Raw genomic sequence first — 20,050 nt, 5'->3', positions numbered from 1 at the left:
ATACACCTCGTAGACCCCTCGAAGGTCGTCAAGTACAGAATTAACAATCGCTCCTTCTACAGGAGGTATCAGAATCAGAGGTTCCTGCAACTTATTCTTTTATTTTCAATGCCCCTTCGCAATCATTATTTCACCTGACCGTTTGATCTTTCCTTTCAACATCTTGAACATGGGTTCACACGTGGTTGTTAGATAAGATGTGAACCATGACATGTAGTTCCATCTGCCTAAGAGACCACGAACCTCTTTCTTTATTCTCGGTTCATGCGTTTTTTTTCTTTTTTTTTTAAAGCAGGATCAACCTTGATTCCTCTCTTACAATGAACCCCAGCAGCTTACCGGCTCGCACTCTGATAGTGCACTTATCTGCATTCAACCTCAGTTTGAATTGTCTCGACTGGTCAAACGACTTGGCCAGATCTACCAGATGCCCCTCTTCTGGTTTGGGACTTCGCTATCATGTCATCAACATAGCATTGGATTCCACGATGAATCATATCATGAAACAAAGTCACCATGGCTCTCTGATACAGGCACTGGCGTTCTGCTTCTCCAGAGGACAGTCTTCTCTCCATGGTAGCTCGCGCGCAACGACACCGATATTCGATCCTGGCGTATCCTGACACGACCAGGCGAAGATATCCACATGCTCTTTCCACAGGGCTACGGTTCTGCTTTCAACTCGCCTCTGAAGCGGCCCCAATTTTTTTTCCTTCCTGACCTCGGCGGTGCTTGGAATAACAACCTCAACCCGCTCTTCATGCGGCTGAATCACCTTCTCCTCTTGTTTAAACAACCTGGCTAATTCCAGCAGAACACAATCTTCTTCGCCTTCTTCTTTGGCATGATAGATCGGATTGTCGAAGCCATATGAGGTGTAACCAAATTGTTGTCAATGAGATCCGGCGAATTATTTTTCGAATTCGGAACGAGACAAATCAAAAGGGGAAAAATGAAAATAAACATTGCCATTTTTATTTATTTTTAAACTGCAAAAATAAATGAAAAACAGGGAACACCGCTTTTTGACTGAAAAACATCCATTTATTAATGATGCAGAAATGTTGCAAATTATGAACATGAGGTGACCCTTACAATGAACCATTACGTGTCGGGCAACACGTATGACTTTCATGCATATAAAACTGAAAACAGAAATATTACCCTTCCAGATGAGTGACAGTGCTGATCTTTTTAGGCCTTCCAGCTTCCTGGTACGCACGATTTTATCCACGACTCCAGCTCGCGGTCGCTGTCAATCTCTTCACCCACTGTATAGGCGTGATCTGAATCTAGCATTCCAGCACTGACAAAGGTGAACGACGGACGACGTCCTCTGTTCTGCTCAGACGAGTCTTGACCTGGATGATAACCAATCCCAAACATATCTGCCTTTACCACAATGCCTATGATCTGTCCCCAGCCTGGGATCCCTCCATTTCTCACCACTTCCACCGCCTGTTTGTAAGAAGAAATGGACGGCTTTTTCTCTTTCTCAACACCAACGGCATTTTTCACCTTGATGGTTTCAACTGCCAGACTGGGTGCTTTACACCTTACATCGTCCATTTCTACTTTCATCTTTCTCTGGACCGATTCCCCAATTACTACACACCCCTTTGTAGCGATGGCCGCACAACAATCATCAACACGAGGGAAAGCTCCATTTTTCGTCGGGCGTTTTGGGACCACAGACATGGGCATTCTTAACTGATCCTTCTCAGTCACCTCTATCCCTTTCTTGTCCTTCGACATCATCTCCACTTTTACAGGACCATGCCTTGTCACGGGGTTAGCACTATCATCTGTCGTCGGTGCGAAATTGATTGCCTTAGAATCCACCAAGTCTTGGACCACATGCTTATAAGCTTTGCAATCCTCAACATGATGTCTGGGTGCCCCAGCATGGAACTCACACCTGACATTCTCATCGTAACTGGCAGGCCTCTGATCAGGTTTCAATAGAGTCAACATCCTTGGCTGCACCAACCCGAGGTCCATCAACCTTTTAAACAGAGAGGCATAAGTCAAGGGCGGTTTATCGAAATGACGATCTGTCGTCCTCCTTCTCACTTGGCCCACTGCTCTTTGTGTCCTCTGTTGAGGTGGTGGTTACTGCTGTTGTGCAGATGAATCACCAACAGGAATGGTTACGGTGGCAGTATAAGGGTGGTAACGATCCTTACCGCATTCTCTTTTAGTCTGCGCACCACCTGATTCAACCTTCTTCTCAAGATGACCATTGCCAGAGGGCTTCTTTGCTACAGAGCCAGAGGGATTTGTTACTTCGGATGACGGAGCCTTTCCCTGAACTTTCTCCTTGATCATCCAGCCCTCAATCCTTTCCAATCTCTCGGCCATAGCTTTCTGCCCCAAGGCAAGCCCTTGCACAACACTGAACAAATCCCTCACCATCTCTTTCAGTTCGAGGATGTCGGCGTTGGGAGAATCCATCAGTTTGGATTTGTTGCCCCTAGCAGGATATCTGAGCAAACAAGCTATGTGCACCGGTTGACACCTACAAAACAGCAAATGGGTTAGTATGACTCACGCATGCACCATATATCCATATGAGGAAGACTCTGTCCTTTGATTCTGGCTTCATCGAGACAGATAATATTTTGACATCCACATTCTGAAATTCAAGATGTCTCTCAACCAGATTCTCAAACAATAATACTCCCCATATGGCTAGACATAGGCTTGATGCAGATGAGTGCAAAATGAGAATGATGCAGATGAATGAATGCAATGAGCCATCCTCCAAGTCATCTGATCATCAACCGTCGCTCTGAGTCACAACCCTGATTTCTGAACCGATCACAACCATCTGAGGTTTGACTAACCACAAATACAACTCAAGGGTTCCGAAATAAACGGAAGATACATCATCATCATCATCATTGAGATCCACTGAATAGATAACCCATAACCATCTCTGAATCGGCCCGGGGAATCCTGAAATAAACGGATCCCCACTGATAAATAACACGGACAGTACTCCGGCGTCTTGGCAATAAATGTCCATAAATCCGACTTATAAATAGGACTCCGATCAACGGAACCACTAGTCACCATCAAAGTCACCATCTGAACATGCATCTGACAGAATCAACCCTCCCCTCACAGGTAAATTCTAATCAGGTCATCCTAAGGCGGATAATGGTCTCGACAATCGGGCAGAGATACTCAATGGGTTTGCCCTTTCGGGTGTGCCATTGTAGCTCCCTTAAGATCGTCTAAACCAAAGATCCGGGAAATGATCGGTCACCGGAGTCAATAGTTCAAAAGAGATAACCCAACCAAAGTGGAAAACCCCACTGGAAGAGCACTTCTCAGATGAACCTCGTCCGGCTTGTGGTATGTCACGTCGCAACAATGTGCCCAACCGGAATGTAAGCGACGTGAGACCACGCTAATCCTAGGTGTATACTCGGGCCTGGGTTTTAGCCCCACTCAGAACACCCACCCCAAACAGAGGAACCACCTGCACAGAGGACGGCAACATGATAGTATGATGCATGCAAGTATTTATGCAAATATATACACTGTCAGAATAATAAATGCAATAAATAAAGCGGCACAAGCAACCTAAACTATCCTAGAACGCTAGGAAGAACTCGCTTAGGGAAGATGGACCAACACAGGTCAACATCTATGAATCCCCAGCAGAGTCGCCAGCTGTCGCATCCGCGAAAAACAACCGGCGGGCTAAAACAAAAACAAACACAGAGCCGCCACCGTGCGTTATTTATCCCAAAATATGGAAAGGAAACGCTCAGAGAAAACCTGGAAAAAGCATGGTCTCGCGACCAAAGAGAAAGGGTAAGGGAGTCGGTTACGCAAGGGGAAGGTATTAGCACCCCTCACGTCCGTCGTACTCGACGGGATCCACGTTCTAAAAGAAAGAAAAGGTTGCTAAACAAACAGACATCACACACACACGCACCGAAGACAACACAGGTGGGGTTAAGAGGAAGAGAGCTCGATAGGACATCGCATCCTATGCCTACGTATCTCGTCTGGAACGAGAATCAGAGCTGCCGTAGTTCGGCTCACGCACGCCAAACAACACACACACACACAGGCAAACCTGGAACCCGAATGCCAATCGCTGGGCTTACATCGGCTTCCGAACCAAACCAACACAATCAGGATACATACATCCAATTGCTGGGCGTACGTCCATATCCTGACACACAAGAAGATAACAAGTAAACACACACAAAAAGAAAAAAAGTGCCCGGAGAGACCTCGCACGGTCTCCTGCCTACATACCTCGTCTGGAACGAGGATCAGGGCGATGTAGTTCCCCTGAAAGGGAAAGAAATTCTAGCCAGAAACCAAGGGGAGACACACTACCAGGGAGCTGTACTCGAGCCTAGTGTTATCATGCATCATTGCCCTATGTTATGGTTTCTACCTAATTGCACAACAGCAAGCTAATCCTATCCAGGAAAAAACAAGCATGCAAGCATCAATCAAAATAAAACAAACATTTCAAACAAATATTCACAAAGCACACACTATATCCAGTCAGAAGTGAGGCTCAAACAAAGGGTTCGACTGCCGAAGCAAGTCATCTGTACAGAGGTAGTATTAGCTCTTAACCTTGCCATTGAGGGGCTAAGGTGAAGCTGATGAAAGGTGAGTGAAGATTAGACTTCACAGCTCTTATCCCTGGCCAGGGAGAGCTTCAGACAAAGGAGCGTGGGTCCAGAATGGAGGGACCCTTCTATGCTCAAGACTCTGACACAACTGTACAAAGTACAAGATCTTGGGTTTGTGTCCCAATGCATCAACACAGTGGTGTGAGCAGAGGGACGACTCAACAGAATAGCGGGGGATAGATTGCATATCCCTTGGGTTCCGCCAATTGCCTCATAGAGGTCTTCACCTGCTTGGCACAAAAGTAAACAATCACAAACATCGCCTCTTAAGGAGGACTTCAGACAGTTGCCTGGCCAAGTAACAGGCCAGGTCTTCCAGACTACATGGAGACAAGAGAGTCTACCTCAACTGGTTTATACAACCAAGCAGCAGCAAGCAAGTTCTTAAAGAACTGTAAGCGACTAAATGTACCTGAAATCAATCAAGTATCATCAGTACTCAGACAAACCAACAATAAACAGCAAATGGTTAATCAGTTAATCTGTACAAGCAACACAAGTTAATGCACATAAGTGCAAGCCATGAGCTCAAGCTCAAGCATCAAACCCTACAACACAAAGCCAATGTTAGTCAAAAACAATTCAATAAGTCAACTCAAATTGACTTGAAGCAATCTCCTTAAGCATTGTGCATTTCATCCTGAAAATCCACACCAAATGTGAGAAACTAGACCACTAGGCCAAGCCTAGGGTCCAAAGGGGATAAAAAAATCTAAACAGCAAGTGCAATTCAATCAAAATCACATTCAAACAAATAAAAAGCAATTGCAATTGGTCCCATGCTCATACCATTCACCATTATCATTTCATGCACAATTTAACATCAATCATGTAATTTGCAACTTCAAATGACCAAACAGAACTATCTCAATCAAATCCATATCAAAACAATTCAATTAATTCCACAAACATTCACACCTAAACAGGACACATTCAGTGTATAGCATGTCAATTTTCAGCTCAATTGGACAAAAGGAAGTAGGTCAATGAAAATCAAGAAGTCCAGACACATTTATACAAGCCAATTCAAGGCATCAACATAAGCATCCACTTCAATAAATCATAAAACAGTGACAACAATTAAGAAATGAATGGGATCAAAACCATGATGTCCTACAATGTGTCTAGAATGCACATATCAAATTTCATCTTCATCCAGTACAATATGAGAATTTCACAAACAAAATGCCAACATGTGTCACACAATGTCACAAAATGAGCACACAGAGTAGAAAATTATCAATCAATTAGAAAATGACATCAAAAGTTCCAGCAAAAATCACATGTTATCTTGACATATCAATGATCATTCATGCAAAAAATTGGAGCAATTAAACATCTCTAGGCCAGGAAAATAAAATCATGAAGTTGACCTAGCTTGGTGTGACACAAATTGTCACACCTCTATTCAAAAAAACATATCTAATCAACCAAGTATCCAAAAATCACAAACTCTACATGAAAATCACCACCAACATGTCCAGAACAAGCACAAAAAATTTCATCCATTTCTTTAAAGGCATCATTATTTCATGAAGGTTTTGGTAAGACATGTACAAAATGCATACATTGAAACAAACCCTAGGCCAATTATTTTTCCATACGTGCAAAAAATCCACTAAAATAACCATTAAATTCTACACATCATCATGAGAATAATGCAAAAATTTTCACTCAATTTGGATGAATTTTGAAGTCTCTATGAATCTTTAAAGTCATGTAATCAAAATGAAACAAAACAAAAGAAAAAGAAATGAAATAAATATTTAATTAAATGAAGCAGTGGCAATGTTGTAAATTTTAAAGCGTCGGCCAAAACGGCGTCGTTTGGAAAAGACTGCATGGCGCGCGCTGATTGGCTCACTCTGGCGCCAAACACATTTTGAAACCAGGCAATGCATTTTGAAGATCAAACACGCGATTCATCACGTTCTTGAGCCAATAATTTCCAGAAAATGCAGAAAATCAAGAACAATGAAACTCAACCAAAATCAACAAGTGTATAGTCATTAGAACCGTCCTTCCATGTAGATTCAAGATATGTAACTCATTTTCCCTAATTCCTAACACAGCCGCGGGATCGAGCATTTTAAGATTGGAACACAAAACTTCAAATCGATATATCTTTCTCCACAGTGAACCAAATCATAAACTACAACTTGCATCATGTTCTACATTGAATGATCTTTCTAAACCCTAGCATAGTTTAAGCAATGATGAGATTCAAATTTATGTACCTTGGAGATGGCAGCAATGGATCTTGATGCTTTTTGCTCCAATTATCCAAAACAGATGATGATGAAGTTTGAGGAAGATGATTGGAGAAAGATCCTTGGCTCGAGGTTGCTCCAAATGTGAGAATTCTCAAAATGCCATTGTTGAGCTCATGATGAACAGTCCAAGAATCTGAAGCTTCTTCCACTAATTCACCAAAACAGTTGTAGAGCAATGTATGTGGAGCACGAATCAAGAAGAATCAACAAAAATGATTGAGAATTGGTGAAGATTGATGAGAAAAAGTGATGAAGATTTTGAGAGAAATCGGGAGAAAATGGAGGGAAAGTTGGTTAGGATTCTTGAGAATTGTGATTATTTTTTCAATTCAGTTACAATTAGTAACTTATACTCCACCTTAATCCAATGCACTAATCTCAATTAGCAAAATTCAAGTAATTAGCATAATGTGAAACTTAAGTGAAAGTCCAAAAATGCCCTTGCCAAATATTGCACCATGACAGCTCATGACAGCTCAAACAACTCCTAATTTGCATTTGGAGAGTGTTGCAAAAATCCTCATTTCAAAATTCCATGTATTTCTCAAATTTGACCATTTTGCCCTTGGATTTTAATTGTTGCACTTGAAAATTGACCTTTTGTATTGACCATTTTTGATGAATTTTGATTATGCACCATGAAAGTACATGTGAAATGGAGTTTGCTCATAAAAAGATCATCCATTTTGGACATTCCATGTGAAAGTTATGCCACTTTGATTATAGGCATTTTTGGAAAATGAATGGACCATAACTTGCCAACCATGCATGAGACCATATCTATCTATCTATCTATCTATCTATCTATCTATCTATCTATCTATCTATCTATCTATCTATCTATCTATCTATCTATCTATTTATCTATCTATCTATCTATCTATCTATCTATCTATCTCCATCCATCCAGATCGATATATATATATATCTATCCATCTATATATATATCGATAATATATATATATATATATATATATATATATATATATATCGAGATATATATATATATATATATATATTATATATATATATATATATATATTATAGATATATATATTATTAGATATAGAATATATATATATAGATATATATATAATATATATATATAGATATATATATAGATATAGATATATAGATGGAGATATATATATATATATATATATTATATATATATATATATATATATATATATATATATATATATATATAGAATATTATATATTATATATATATATATATATATAGATATATATATATTAGATTATATATATATAGATGGATATATATATCCATCTATATATATATATATATATATATGATGGATAGATATATCCATCTATATATTATAGATATATATATATATATATATAATATATATATATATATAGATGGATATATATATCCATCTATATATATATATATATTATAGATGGATATATATATCATCTATATATATATATAGATATATATATATATATATATATATATATATATATATATAGATAATATATATATATATATATATATATATATATATATATATATATATATATATAGATGGATATATATATATATATATATATATATATATATATATATAGATATATATATATATATATATATATATATATATATATATATAATCTATATATATATAGAGGATATATATATAGATATATATATATATATATATATATATATATATATAGAGGATATATATATATAATATATATATATATTATATATATATATATATATATATATATCTATAATATATATATATTATATATATATAGATATATATATATATATATATATATATATATATATATAATATAATATATATATATATATATATATAACTTTCACCCCTAAAAAGTTTATTAGAGTACATTAACCATTACAAAAAAATGCAATATTATTTTTAATACTTAACGTTTATTCCTACTTCAAATTTTAACAATTATTGATAAATTTCAATTTAATTTTACTTATCATAAATATTATATTTTAATTGTTTTTCTTTTTTAACAATTAAATTATATAACATAAATTAATAATAAAATTTAAAATGATTATTTAAATAAAATAATGTAAGTAAGATCGAGTATTTTATGAAAACGTAAGTAAGAATAACATAACACTACTTTACTACTAAATAAATACATTGGTTTAAATATTGTTTCTAGTTAAATATATTTTTTAATAGTGTAATGATTCAATCTATTAATTTAGAAATAATATGTTTACAGCTATCCAAAAATAATATACGATTATTAGTATTAGTATAATTTAACTATTAGTATTATTATTGTGTGAAATAATTACTATTGAATAAAAAAGATCAGTTTTTAAATTAAAAATCATTTTAGGTAATTTTTCAAAATTAATAAATATAATTCTTTCTATATAAAAAAAGTATGTATCATTTTATAAAACGTGAAAACAATAATGCAAAAGAATTAAAAGTCACAATAGTAATAAATAGTAATAAAAGTTAACTATTATTTTAATAAATTTATTAAAAAAAACTTAAAATTTCAGTTTTTTAGAAGGGCTTATAATTTGGAATTTAAATGATCATAATTAAGAATTGTGTATATTATTTTTTATAAAGAGTTAGGGATAGTTATGATGTTGTCTGCCACCAAATATACATGTGTCTTTCCGGTAAGAAACAAATTACAAAGGTTGAGGAAGTAAAATTGAACAAAAAAAAAGATATTTAAAGACTACCAACACTCTTCGGGGTAAAGGTTGAGGAAGCAATAAAGGTAAAAATATATTTAAAGACATCTAACCAATGTCAAGACAACAAGGTTGATACAATACCAATCAAAACTTGCAGGATCATAACAACAACCAGTGATAAATGAACCCCAAACTAAAATTGATCCTGAGTTAGAAATGCTTGTTGCAAATCTTGCAGCAGCATTTGAGGCAACTCAGACTCAACCAAACATTGCATAAAATGTTACAACACCTCAACATGTACTTGTTACATCAACTCAAAGTGCACATGTTACATCAGATCATAGTGCATCTGTTACATTTTCATAGATTGCCTCTGATATAACATTTTATGCACAAGACTATATATTGTTTGCACCTGTTTCAACTATTGATGAAGTACTTGCTACACCTGTTTCTACTACTCTTAGAGTTCTAAAATCAATTGAGTTTATTAAACTATTTGATAATGACTTGAACCTATGGATGTGTTGTACATGTTGCATCTCTAATATACTATTTTTTTTGTAGAAGAAGAAGTCAATCAAAGCAAAAGTTTCAAAAAAAATGGAGTTAAGGAGAAGTGATAGGACAAAGATCCTTAAATGCAAAAAAACTCAAAGGAGAAGGAAGTGGTCCATCACAACCTATGGATGTGTAAAAATTAAGCATTTTGTTATGGTACTGTCATGATGTATTTTGTTATGGTTATGTCATGGTGTATTTTGTTGTAGTTTGATACTTTATTATGTGTGTATTTTTGTATTTTGAGATATTTGTATGCCTATTAACTTTATGTTATTTTAAGACATGAACCACCAGTGTGTTACCTACATGCATAAATGTACTATAGTATTATGCAAACAAATCACAAACATATAGGAATGACATGCAAACAAATCATTATGAAACAGGGATGAAATATAAACAAATCATTATGAAACATGGATGAAAACCTAAATGCCACAAACATAGAGGAACATACATTATTAATTTCAAAGGTTCTTATCCAATCAATATTAAACATTACATAAACAAAATTAGACAATTATCCATCTTCTAGGGACTAAAAGAAAAAACAAAATACAAACGCCATGAATATTATTCTCGCTACTATGACTGGTAAGCAAAGAACAGACACCAAGATACAATCAACAAAAGCTTAAACAAATTGGCATTCTTCCTTTAGTTTTCCAACTTCAATTTCATCTTATCTATTTTCTTAGCTTCAAGGTCTTTAATAATGCAACCTAATTCATACACTACCTCTGTACAAGTGCAACCAGTTGAATTTTTGGATTCATTTGATATGTTGCATTCTAGTTCGTCATCCCATATGAATAGCTTGCAACTTGACACACCCAAATTTTAACATTTTCATAATCGTCGTTAAGGGTTTTCAATTGAATTTTACATGAACATCCTCATTGCTCTATTGCGACCCCAAACTGAATTTTGAGACTCCGAGGAAAGCTACTGATGATGTTGCCATGGATGAATGTGCAACAACCTTAACACTAATGCAGTCTGAAGTGGAAGAATTTGCAAAATATGATTTGAAGAGATGAAGAAGATGAAGAAATTTCAAAATACATTTTTTTTAATTTAGTCCTCCCTTTTAACCCCCTCCACTAAGTATTCCACGTTTGTAATTTATTAAACAAAAGAACATATAAATTCATTTCCACGCCAACACCGTTAGACATCTCAATATTTTTTAACAGACTTCTAACATTAGGGACTAACTCAATCAAGAAAGTAAGATATAGGGACTCTGACAAAAAAAAAATTAGGAACTAAATTCAAAAACACGCTAACTTACTGAGATCAATAGGCCATTTAAATCTAAATTTAAAAATATGGACTGTGTCCATTTGTGATGATTTGAATCTTTTAAATTGGTACACTGAAATTTACGGAACAGTTTTACTAAATCGGTTAAAATGTACACCCTACCTTAATTGTAGTATATACTTACAAGCCTTTATATATAGAAAAATGAGTTAGAAAAGGGAAAGATGGAAAGTAAAAAAAATACATTATTAGGAAATGAATCAGACTATTATTGTTAGATTGTTAGATAATCACAAAAAGAAAATATATCAATTAACTAATTTTCTTACATTAAAATTATCTAACTTTTCTTTTTACAAAGAAAAAGAAAAGAAAAGAAAAACATGAGACCCAATACAGGTAATTGTTGAAAGTTGAAAATAAGGTGATACTTAGGTACCATCTTCTTCTATAACTCACCAACCCAACAACCTCAACATTTTCATTTACCTTGTTTTTTTTTCATTTAATAGTAAAAAAATAAATAAAAAATTTCAACTATTAATATAGCCATCACACAAACCCAGATCTTCGTTCATCTGTTCGTTAGATCCAACGACCCATCCCTTCCGCCTTATCCTCTTTCGGTAATTCCTAGATCTTCACTTTCTTTCATGTTTCAATTTACTCTTTTCAGTTTGCTGAATCTTAAAGCTTCTATTTTGATCTTAATTTTGAAGTCCCTTGAAGCTAATTTGAAATGTTTTTTTTTTAATAAATAAATTATACTGGGTTGAATTTCTGAGTGAGATTTTATGTTTGAGTTTATTGCATGTTTTGTAGTTGTAAGGATGAATAAGCTCTTAAATTGAAAGAATTATTTGATAATTGAGTTTGTTGGTTGGTGAAATAGATTAAGAAGAAATGGCACGCAAGAAGATCAGAGAGTATGATTCCAAGAGATTGTTGAAGGAGCATGTTATGGTTCAACTTACAACACATAAAAAATAAGCAATGAAAAGGATACTTTGCACTGATATTTCAATGTAGCGGTACAAATAAGAAAATTGAATCATAAAGCTCCTATGGAATTTAAGGTTTCAAGTATAATGAAAACGAGAAAGCTGACTAGCTCAGAGGGAGGAAAGATTCTGATTTCTCTCAACCAATTCCCCCACTCACTGTCAATCATTTCCTTATTTAACGTATCCTTCAGAATATTTTCTGTTAGGACACCTGACTCCCAATCCTCGCCTTAGCTCCTTGATGTGTGGATCATTAGCCACGTGTCCTTGCTCCACATGTGATTCTGTTACTCCAATATTCTCCTGGCCCCCTTTCATAACAATACTCCCTCCATTAAAATTAACCTTGTCCTCAAGGTTAAAGTTGGGATAGCTCGCAGCGAACTCCTACCGTCCTTCCCACGTTGCTGCCGATGCTGGAAGATCCTGCCATTTAATTAGAATTTGTTGTCTTTCTTGTCCGTGGTCACGTTCATCTATGATGTCCTCTGGAATCAGCACTGGTCCTGTTTCAGTAGTGAGGAATGGTAAGGGAAAATACTGAGTATTGTGGTCTGCTTTGCAAGGCTTCAGGTTAGCTACATGAAATACTGGATGAATTTTGGCAGTAGGTGGCAATAGAACCTTGTAAACCACAGTACCTATCTTATCAATGATAGGAAAAGGTCCAAAGTAGCGGAGACCCAGTTTTTGATTGTGATGCAGAGCCACCAAATTCTGGCTGTAGCTTGATCAGGACCATATCTCCCAATTTGAACTCCACATCTCTGCGTTTTTTATCAGCATTCTTCTTCATAACCTGTTGGGCCCGATTCAAATTCTCCCGAAGCAATTGGAGAGTAGCGTCGCGCTCTGCTAACAGCGTTTGCAATGATGGTGGACTATCAGCTGCCGTGTCGTACTTCAGTAATATAGGGGGTTCTCTGCCATACACCGCCTTGAAGGGTGTCATACCAATACTGCAGTGAAAAGAAGAATTGTACCAGTACTCCGCCCAATCCAGTAGCTTGGACCATTTGTGTGGAACTTGCCCTGCAAAACAACGTAAATATAGTTCCAGGCACTTGTTAACAGCTTCGGGTTGTCCGTCGGACTGAGGGTGATAGGCGGAGCTCATAGCCAACGTAGTCCCGCTGAGTTTGAATAGATGTTTCCAGAAAGAGCTTGTGAAAACTTTATCACGATCCGACACAAGGCTTCTCGGAAATCCGTGCAAACGCACAATATTATGCAAAAACGCTTCAGCCACTTTAAAGCTATTGAAGTCAGCCTTCAAGGGTGCAAAATGACTATATTTGGATAATCTATCCACCACGACCATGATGACAGTGAATCCGTTAGAAGACTTACCTATCAAGTCTGCACAAGTAAGTTTTCTTCATCAACTTAATTAAGTGCTTATTCGATAATTGCTTATCGTAAAAGAATTTACGCCTTTTTGGATTGACTTGTTCGAGTTTATTTACTGATTTAGTACTTGTGATAATAGAAGTTGAAATTAAGAGTAGTGTATATTATATTTTATAAAGAATTTAGAATAGTTTTGATGTTGACTACCAACACTCTTCCGGGCAAAGGTTGAGGAAGCAATGGAAGTAGTGAGCCCAATCAAATAAGGGATATTTTTTGGGCGGATCATTTTTTGGTCCAGCAAGCAAGTAGTGAGCCCAATCAAAATTTAGTAAGAGACTTTCCTAATATTGTAATCAAAACAGTTAGTTACTCTAACTGATTCAGTTTATAACTGAAACACTTATGCCATACAACTACATTATAGAGTTAACCATTTGAATCACAAAATCCTCATTGAGAATCATCATTTCACCAGTATCCGATGTTTCAACCAAATGACAACTTTCATTGAAAATGCTCCCATCGGAAATCCCCCTAACTCTTCCCCATGCTGCCAATACCGAACGACGGAAGACTATCACCATTTATGCTATTCAGTACCTTTTAGTATTGGGTATGGTAGTTGGAGTTCAATTTCAACCATCCATACACGACACAATTGAGAGCAACAACAGCTACAAGACATTTTATTCCGAGTCTGTTGCAGTTTTACACGGGTTTTTTCAGTGTTAATTTTAATTGCCGCTCTTGCAGAACCGGCGAATAACCACAAAATAGAAACTAACATAATTCTTCTGTCGATCTTGGGATTCACATACTTCTCAAATTTTCTTTCAAAAAATCAAGGTTTGATATCTTTGTTTATCTGGTTATGTGCGTTGGTTTTGGTTAGAAAAGCCCGAGAGCTATTTCATCATCGAAAGAATAATCCCACTGCAAATCCTATCTCAAACGACAACCTTGGCACTGAAGTCAACAACTCTGACACAACCAACCATAACTTCAACGTATCTCCTGAACATGTAACTGACGCAGCCGCGACCAGTTTAGAGGTTGAATCCAGCCGCTTAAACGCAGATGTGTCTGGTCGGAGCTCTTATGCATCTGCCAAAGATTGACAACTAAGCTTTTATGTATATCTTAGAATTTAACATCTTGTTCACTTGTATACTCTTTGTTTTGTGTATAATTGATCTAAAATCCTTACAAGATGATACTTTGATGTATGCCCCAATCTTCACCTCTTTGCTTTCTTTTGTGTGCTTGTTTTTGTTTGTTTCAGTTATTTTATTTTTAATCTTTCATTCTTGATATTTTTAATCTTTACGTCTATTACTATACATGTATCGCGTGATAGTAATATAAATTATAACATGTCCTGAAATTAATCTTGCTATGTTCTCTTATGATGCTTGGGTAGTCCTAACCTTTATGAAGTGTGGGCAATCCTAACCTTACAAGTTACAAGCCGGTTTTATAGTCATAATCCCTACTAGAGTAATAACCCCTACTAGACTCATAACCTTACTAATTATATATAACCCCTACTAGACTCATAACCTTACTAATTATATATAACCCCTACTAGACTCATAACCTTACTAATTATATATAACCCCTACTAGTTATATATAACCCCTACTATTATATATAAACCCTACTAGGGTCATAACCCCTACTAGTATATATAACTCCAACTAATTTTATAGAACCCGATAAGAACACTAGCCACAGGGACTACAGTCAACAAGAGGGAAGTGAAGCTACTGCAAGCCAGACCAACAAGAAGTCCAAGACACCACAAAAACCCTACTATTGTTTTAATAAATTTATTAAAAAAACTTATAATTTCAATTTTTTAGAAGGGCTTATAATTTGGAACTAAAATAATCGTAATTAAGAGTAGTGTATATTATTTTTTATAAAGAAATTAGGATAGTTATGATGTTGTCTACCACCAAAGATACATGTCTCTTTCCAGTAAGAGACAAATTACAAAGGTGAGGAAGTAAAATTGAACAAAAAAAAAAGATATTTAAAGACTACCAACAGTCTTCGGGGCAAAGGTTGAGGAAGCAATGGAGGTAAAAATATATTTAAAGACATCTAACCAATGTCAAGACAACAAGACTGATACAATACAAATAAGAACATACAGGATCATAACAACAACCAGTGATAAATGAACCCCAAAGTAAAATTGACCTGAGTTAGAAATGTTTGTTGCAAATCTTACAACAGCATTTGAGGCAACTCAGACTCAACCAAACCTTGCATAAACTGTTACAACAGCTCAACGTATACTTGATACATCAACTCAGAGTATACATGTTACATCAGCTCATAGTGCATTGGTTACATCTTCACAGACTAACTTTGATATAACATTTTATGCACAAGACTGTATATTGCTTGCACCTGTTCCAACAATTGATGAAGTACCTATTACACCTGTTTCTACTACTCTTAGAGTTGTAAAATCAATTGAGTTTATTAAACCATTTGATAATGACTTAAACCTATGGATGTGTTGTTCCTGTTGCATCTCTAATATTCTTTTTTTTTTTTGTAGAAGAAGAAGCCAATCAAACCAAAAGTTCCAAGAAAAATGGAGTTAAGGAAAAGTGATAGGACAAAGGTCCTTAAATGCAAAAATCTCAAAGGAGAAGGAAGTGGTTCATCACAACCTATGGATGTGTAGAAATTAAGCATTTTGTTATGGTCCTGTCATGATGTACTTTATTATGGTTATGTCATGGTGTATTTTGTTATAGTTTGATACTTTATTATGGTGTGTATTTTTGTATTTTGAGACATTTGTATGCCTATTAACTTTATGTTATTTTAAGACATGAACCATCATTGTGTTATCTATATTGCCTATATATACTATAGTATTATGCAAACTAATCACAAATATATGGGGATGACATCAAAACAAATCATTATGAAACAGTGATGAAATATAAACAAATCATTATGAAACATGGATGAAAACCAAAATGCCACAAACATAAAGGGACATATATTATTAATTTCAAATGTTCTTATTCAATCAATATTAAACATTACAGAAACAACATTAGACAATTATGCATCTTCTAGGGACTAAAACAGAAAACAAAATACAAACACCATGAATATCATTCTCGCTACTATGACTGGTAAGCAAAGAACAGACACCAAGATACAATCAACAAAAGCTTAAACAAATTGGCATTCTTCCTTTAGTTTTCCAACTTCAATTTCATCTTATCTTTTTTCTTAGCTTCAAGGTCTTTAATAATGCAACCTAATTCATACACTACCTCTGCACAAGTGCAACCGACTGAATTTTTGGATTCATTTCATATGTTGCATTCTAGTTCATCATCCCATATGAATCGCTTGCAACTTGACACACCCGAATTTGAACATTTCCATAATCGTCGTTTAGGATTTTTAATTGAATTTGACATAAACATCCTCATTGCTCTATTGCAACCACAAATTGGGTTTTGAGACTCCGAGTAAAGCTACTGATGATGTTGCCATGGATGAATGTGCAACAACCTTAACACTAATGCAGTCTGATGAGGAAGAATTTTCAAAATATGATTTGAAGAGATGAAGAAGATGAAGAATTTGGAAAATACATTTTTGAATTTAGTCCTCCCTTTTAACCTCCACCACTAAGGATTCCACGTTTGTAATTTATTAAACAAAAGAACATATAAATTCATTTCCACGTCAGCACCGGTAAACATCTCAATAATTTTTAACAGACTTCTAATATTAGGGACTAACTCAATCAAAAAAGTGAGATATAGGAACTCTGACAAAAAAAAAGATTTAGGAACAAGCAGGGACACCAGGTATACTTAGGTCACACTATTAAGAGGGATTTGGATTGAAATGGTTTGTAATTAGGCACAATTTATTTATGATATGACATTATGATATGATGATGTTGCTTATTCCATGTATACGACTCAGCGAGAGAAGAGTCTGGTGGTGATGGTGGTTGTTATCAATTACACTTCTTCTTGTGGGTATTAGGGTATAAAGAATGTTATGATAGGAGTAAAACTGTTAGGTAGAAAATCAGGGCAACACTGTTGTGGAAAAGATGGTGGAGTTGTATATTGGTTGGTTTATTTGGGTATGTGGGGAGAAGACTCGTAGAAACATTAGTGTGGAGAGTAAATTAGATGAAGGATCATACAAAAATTAGATGAAGTTGCATATTGGTTGATTCTAAATGGTTAGTCTTTGAACACAGTTCATTATATGACATTATGATCATGATGCTGCTTAGCCCGACTATGTGCAAAAAGATTGTGGTGGCGGTGGTTATTGATGTCAAAAAACTTCTCCTCGTGACTTTCTCAACATTGAATTGTTCTAACATTGTTATATATGATAGATTGATAGTAATATAATTTCTTTGAAAATTTCTATTGATGCAGATTGAGTATCCTGAGATTGAAGACCTTGCAAAGCCTAGGCATCGATTTATGTCCTCCTATGAGCAGGTAAACTGTTAAGGCAAAGTTGTCAAATTATTTGTTGCATGTAGGCCATCTTTTAACATTTCCGTTTTTGTGTGATAGAGGGTGCAACCATTTGATAAAAGATATCAGTATCTCTTGTTTGCAGCTGAACCATATGAAACAATTTCTTTCAAGGTAAATAATTTCTCTAGTTTATTATTTATCGTGTCTAAGTCCTCGAATACGTTTGTTGAGCTGTGGAAGTTTATTTGTTTGTACTTATTAATCTACATTTTCAGGTCCCTAGCACAGAGATTGACAAGTCCACGCCAAAGTTTTTCTCGCATTGGGACCCAGATTCCAAGATGTTTACGGTCGGTACATTTAATCCTCTTAAATATCCATGATGTAAAAGTTTGTCCATCCAAGTGTACATATGTTGTGTGATTGTGAAAGTTAATAATTCATGCATATGTATCATCCAAGCAAAACCAAAAACTTTTCAAAAGAAAAAGAATGCTCACTGTGTTCTTGAAGAACTTTTTTGTAGATAAAACATCTTTTGATGAATTTTTTTTCTTGATATCAAAATATGCTAACTAAAACGCACTTAATCTCTAGACATCATAGTTTGGCCGGTTATATCAAAATCTTTGCATTTTAATTGTTTTCCCTTGTGCAAACTAATGATTCAAGCTAGCAGTTAATTGTGGAATTCCATCCTTTCATGAATTCTCTTTGTTCCTTTTGGTTGTGACATGCATGCATTGTTGATATTTTATTTCCACTAGCAGCTACTGACTCCAGAACTGTTGCTATGTGTGCAGCTGCAGCTGTATTTTAAAATCAAACCACCAGAGGTAACCAAACCACAACCACCTGCATCTACTCCCAATGGCACCACATCACCCGGTGTTCCTCCAAGGCCAATGCCCCCAGCATCACAAGCTCCATTACCACCACCACCTCCTCCCCAAGGGCTGCCTCCTGGCGCACCTTTGGGAAATCCTCCTCGAGCCCCTCCACCTCCAATGTCAGGATCAATGCCTCCACCACCTCCTATGTCTGCAAATGGTCCCAGACCTGTACCCGGTGCAATGCCACCTCTTACACCTCCAGCTCCCCTTGGCGCTCGACCTCCATCAATGCCACCTCCGCAAGGTTTTCCAGGCCAAGAAATGCAGAGCTAGGGCATCTGTTTGCCAATTGCACATGACCTACCCAGTCCGCATGGCAGTATGCTGATTAGTATCGTGTGTTAAATAGTTGTAGTTGGACGCGCCTTATCCACTGGGTCTCAGTATATTTGTTATGTCAGATGCTAGTTTTCATAAACAATACCCCAAATTGGCAATACATTGTTTATTGCATCTCATTTTTGCAACTTACAAATTTATACATTTGATTTGCAGTATCAAGTTGTTTGGTATTTAATGTTTATGTTGACCATCTTTCACTAAATGTGGTTCTCCAATCCCAAGGTATAGATGGAAATGTTTTGGTTTGTACCGTAGCACAAGAACATCCATAGGCATCCGTGATAATTAATGTAATAACATTGTTGCTTTATCATTATTTGCTTACTTAAATATTTTGTGCATCATCTTCATCAACCAAAGTTGTTTAGAACTTCAATTGTATTAGTATGTCGATTTGAAGGAAAGGATAAAACTGTGAATCAAATATTGTCAATATGATCACAGCTCAGTTCTAGACTTCGTCTTCAAAAGATTTAAATTATAAAAGCACCAAAG

General features: G+C 35.6%; 1 protein-coding gene and 1 long non-coding RNA gene across 2 annotated transcripts; both read left to right on the top strand.

The window, feature by feature from the left end:
• The first annotated feature begins 11,871 nt into the window (after positions 1 to 11,871).
• LOC127076625 (uncharacterized) lies at positions 11,872 to 16,694 on the top strand. Its single transcript, XR_007786846.1, has 2 exons — positions 11,872 to 12,093; positions 16,397 to 16,694. It is a non-coding gene; the product is annotated as an uncharacterized LOC127076625 (long non-coding RNA).
• A 1,506-nt stretch (positions 16,695 to 18,200) lies between these two features.
• Positions 18,201 to 19,899, top strand: LOC127076622 (uncharacterized). The gene is made up of 4 exons (XM_051018328.1): positions 18,201 to 18,338; positions 18,417 to 18,491; positions 18,596 to 18,670; positions 19,124 to 19,899. Exons 1-4 carry the CDS (start codon positions 18,267 to 18,269, stop codon positions 19,484 to 19,486), a joined length of 585 nt encoding a protein of 194 aa, XP_050874285.1. The 5' UTR covers positions 18,201 to 18,266; the 3' UTR covers positions 19,487 to 19,899.
• The last annotated feature ends 151 nt before the right edge of the window (positions 19,900 to 20,050 follow it).

Source organism: Lathyrus oleraceus, chromosome 4 (genome assembly GCF_024323335.1).
Source record: "Lathyrus oleraceus cultivar Zhongwan6 chromosome 4, CAAS_Psat_ZW6_1.0, whole genome shotgun sequence".
In the NCBI taxonomy this organism is placed as follows: Eukaryota; Viridiplantae; Streptophyta; class Magnoliopsida; order Fabales; family Fabaceae; genus Lathyrus; species Lathyrus oleraceus.
This window is presented reverse-complemented; position numbering and strand designations above follow the sequence as displayed.

Coding starts and splice junctions, on each gene's coding strand:
- LOC127076622 (XM_051018328.1), top strand. CDS start 18,267: ATGCAGATTGAGTATCCTGAGATTGAAGACCTTGCAAAGCCTAGGCAT. Junction 18,339..18,416: donor TTATGTCCTCCTATGAGCAG/GTAAACTGTTAA, acceptor TTTGTGTGATAG/AGGGTGCAACCATTTGATAA. Junction 18,671..19,123: donor CAGATTCCAAGATGTTTACG/GTCGGTACATTT, acceptor CTATGTGTGCAG/CTGCAGCTGTATTTTAAAAT.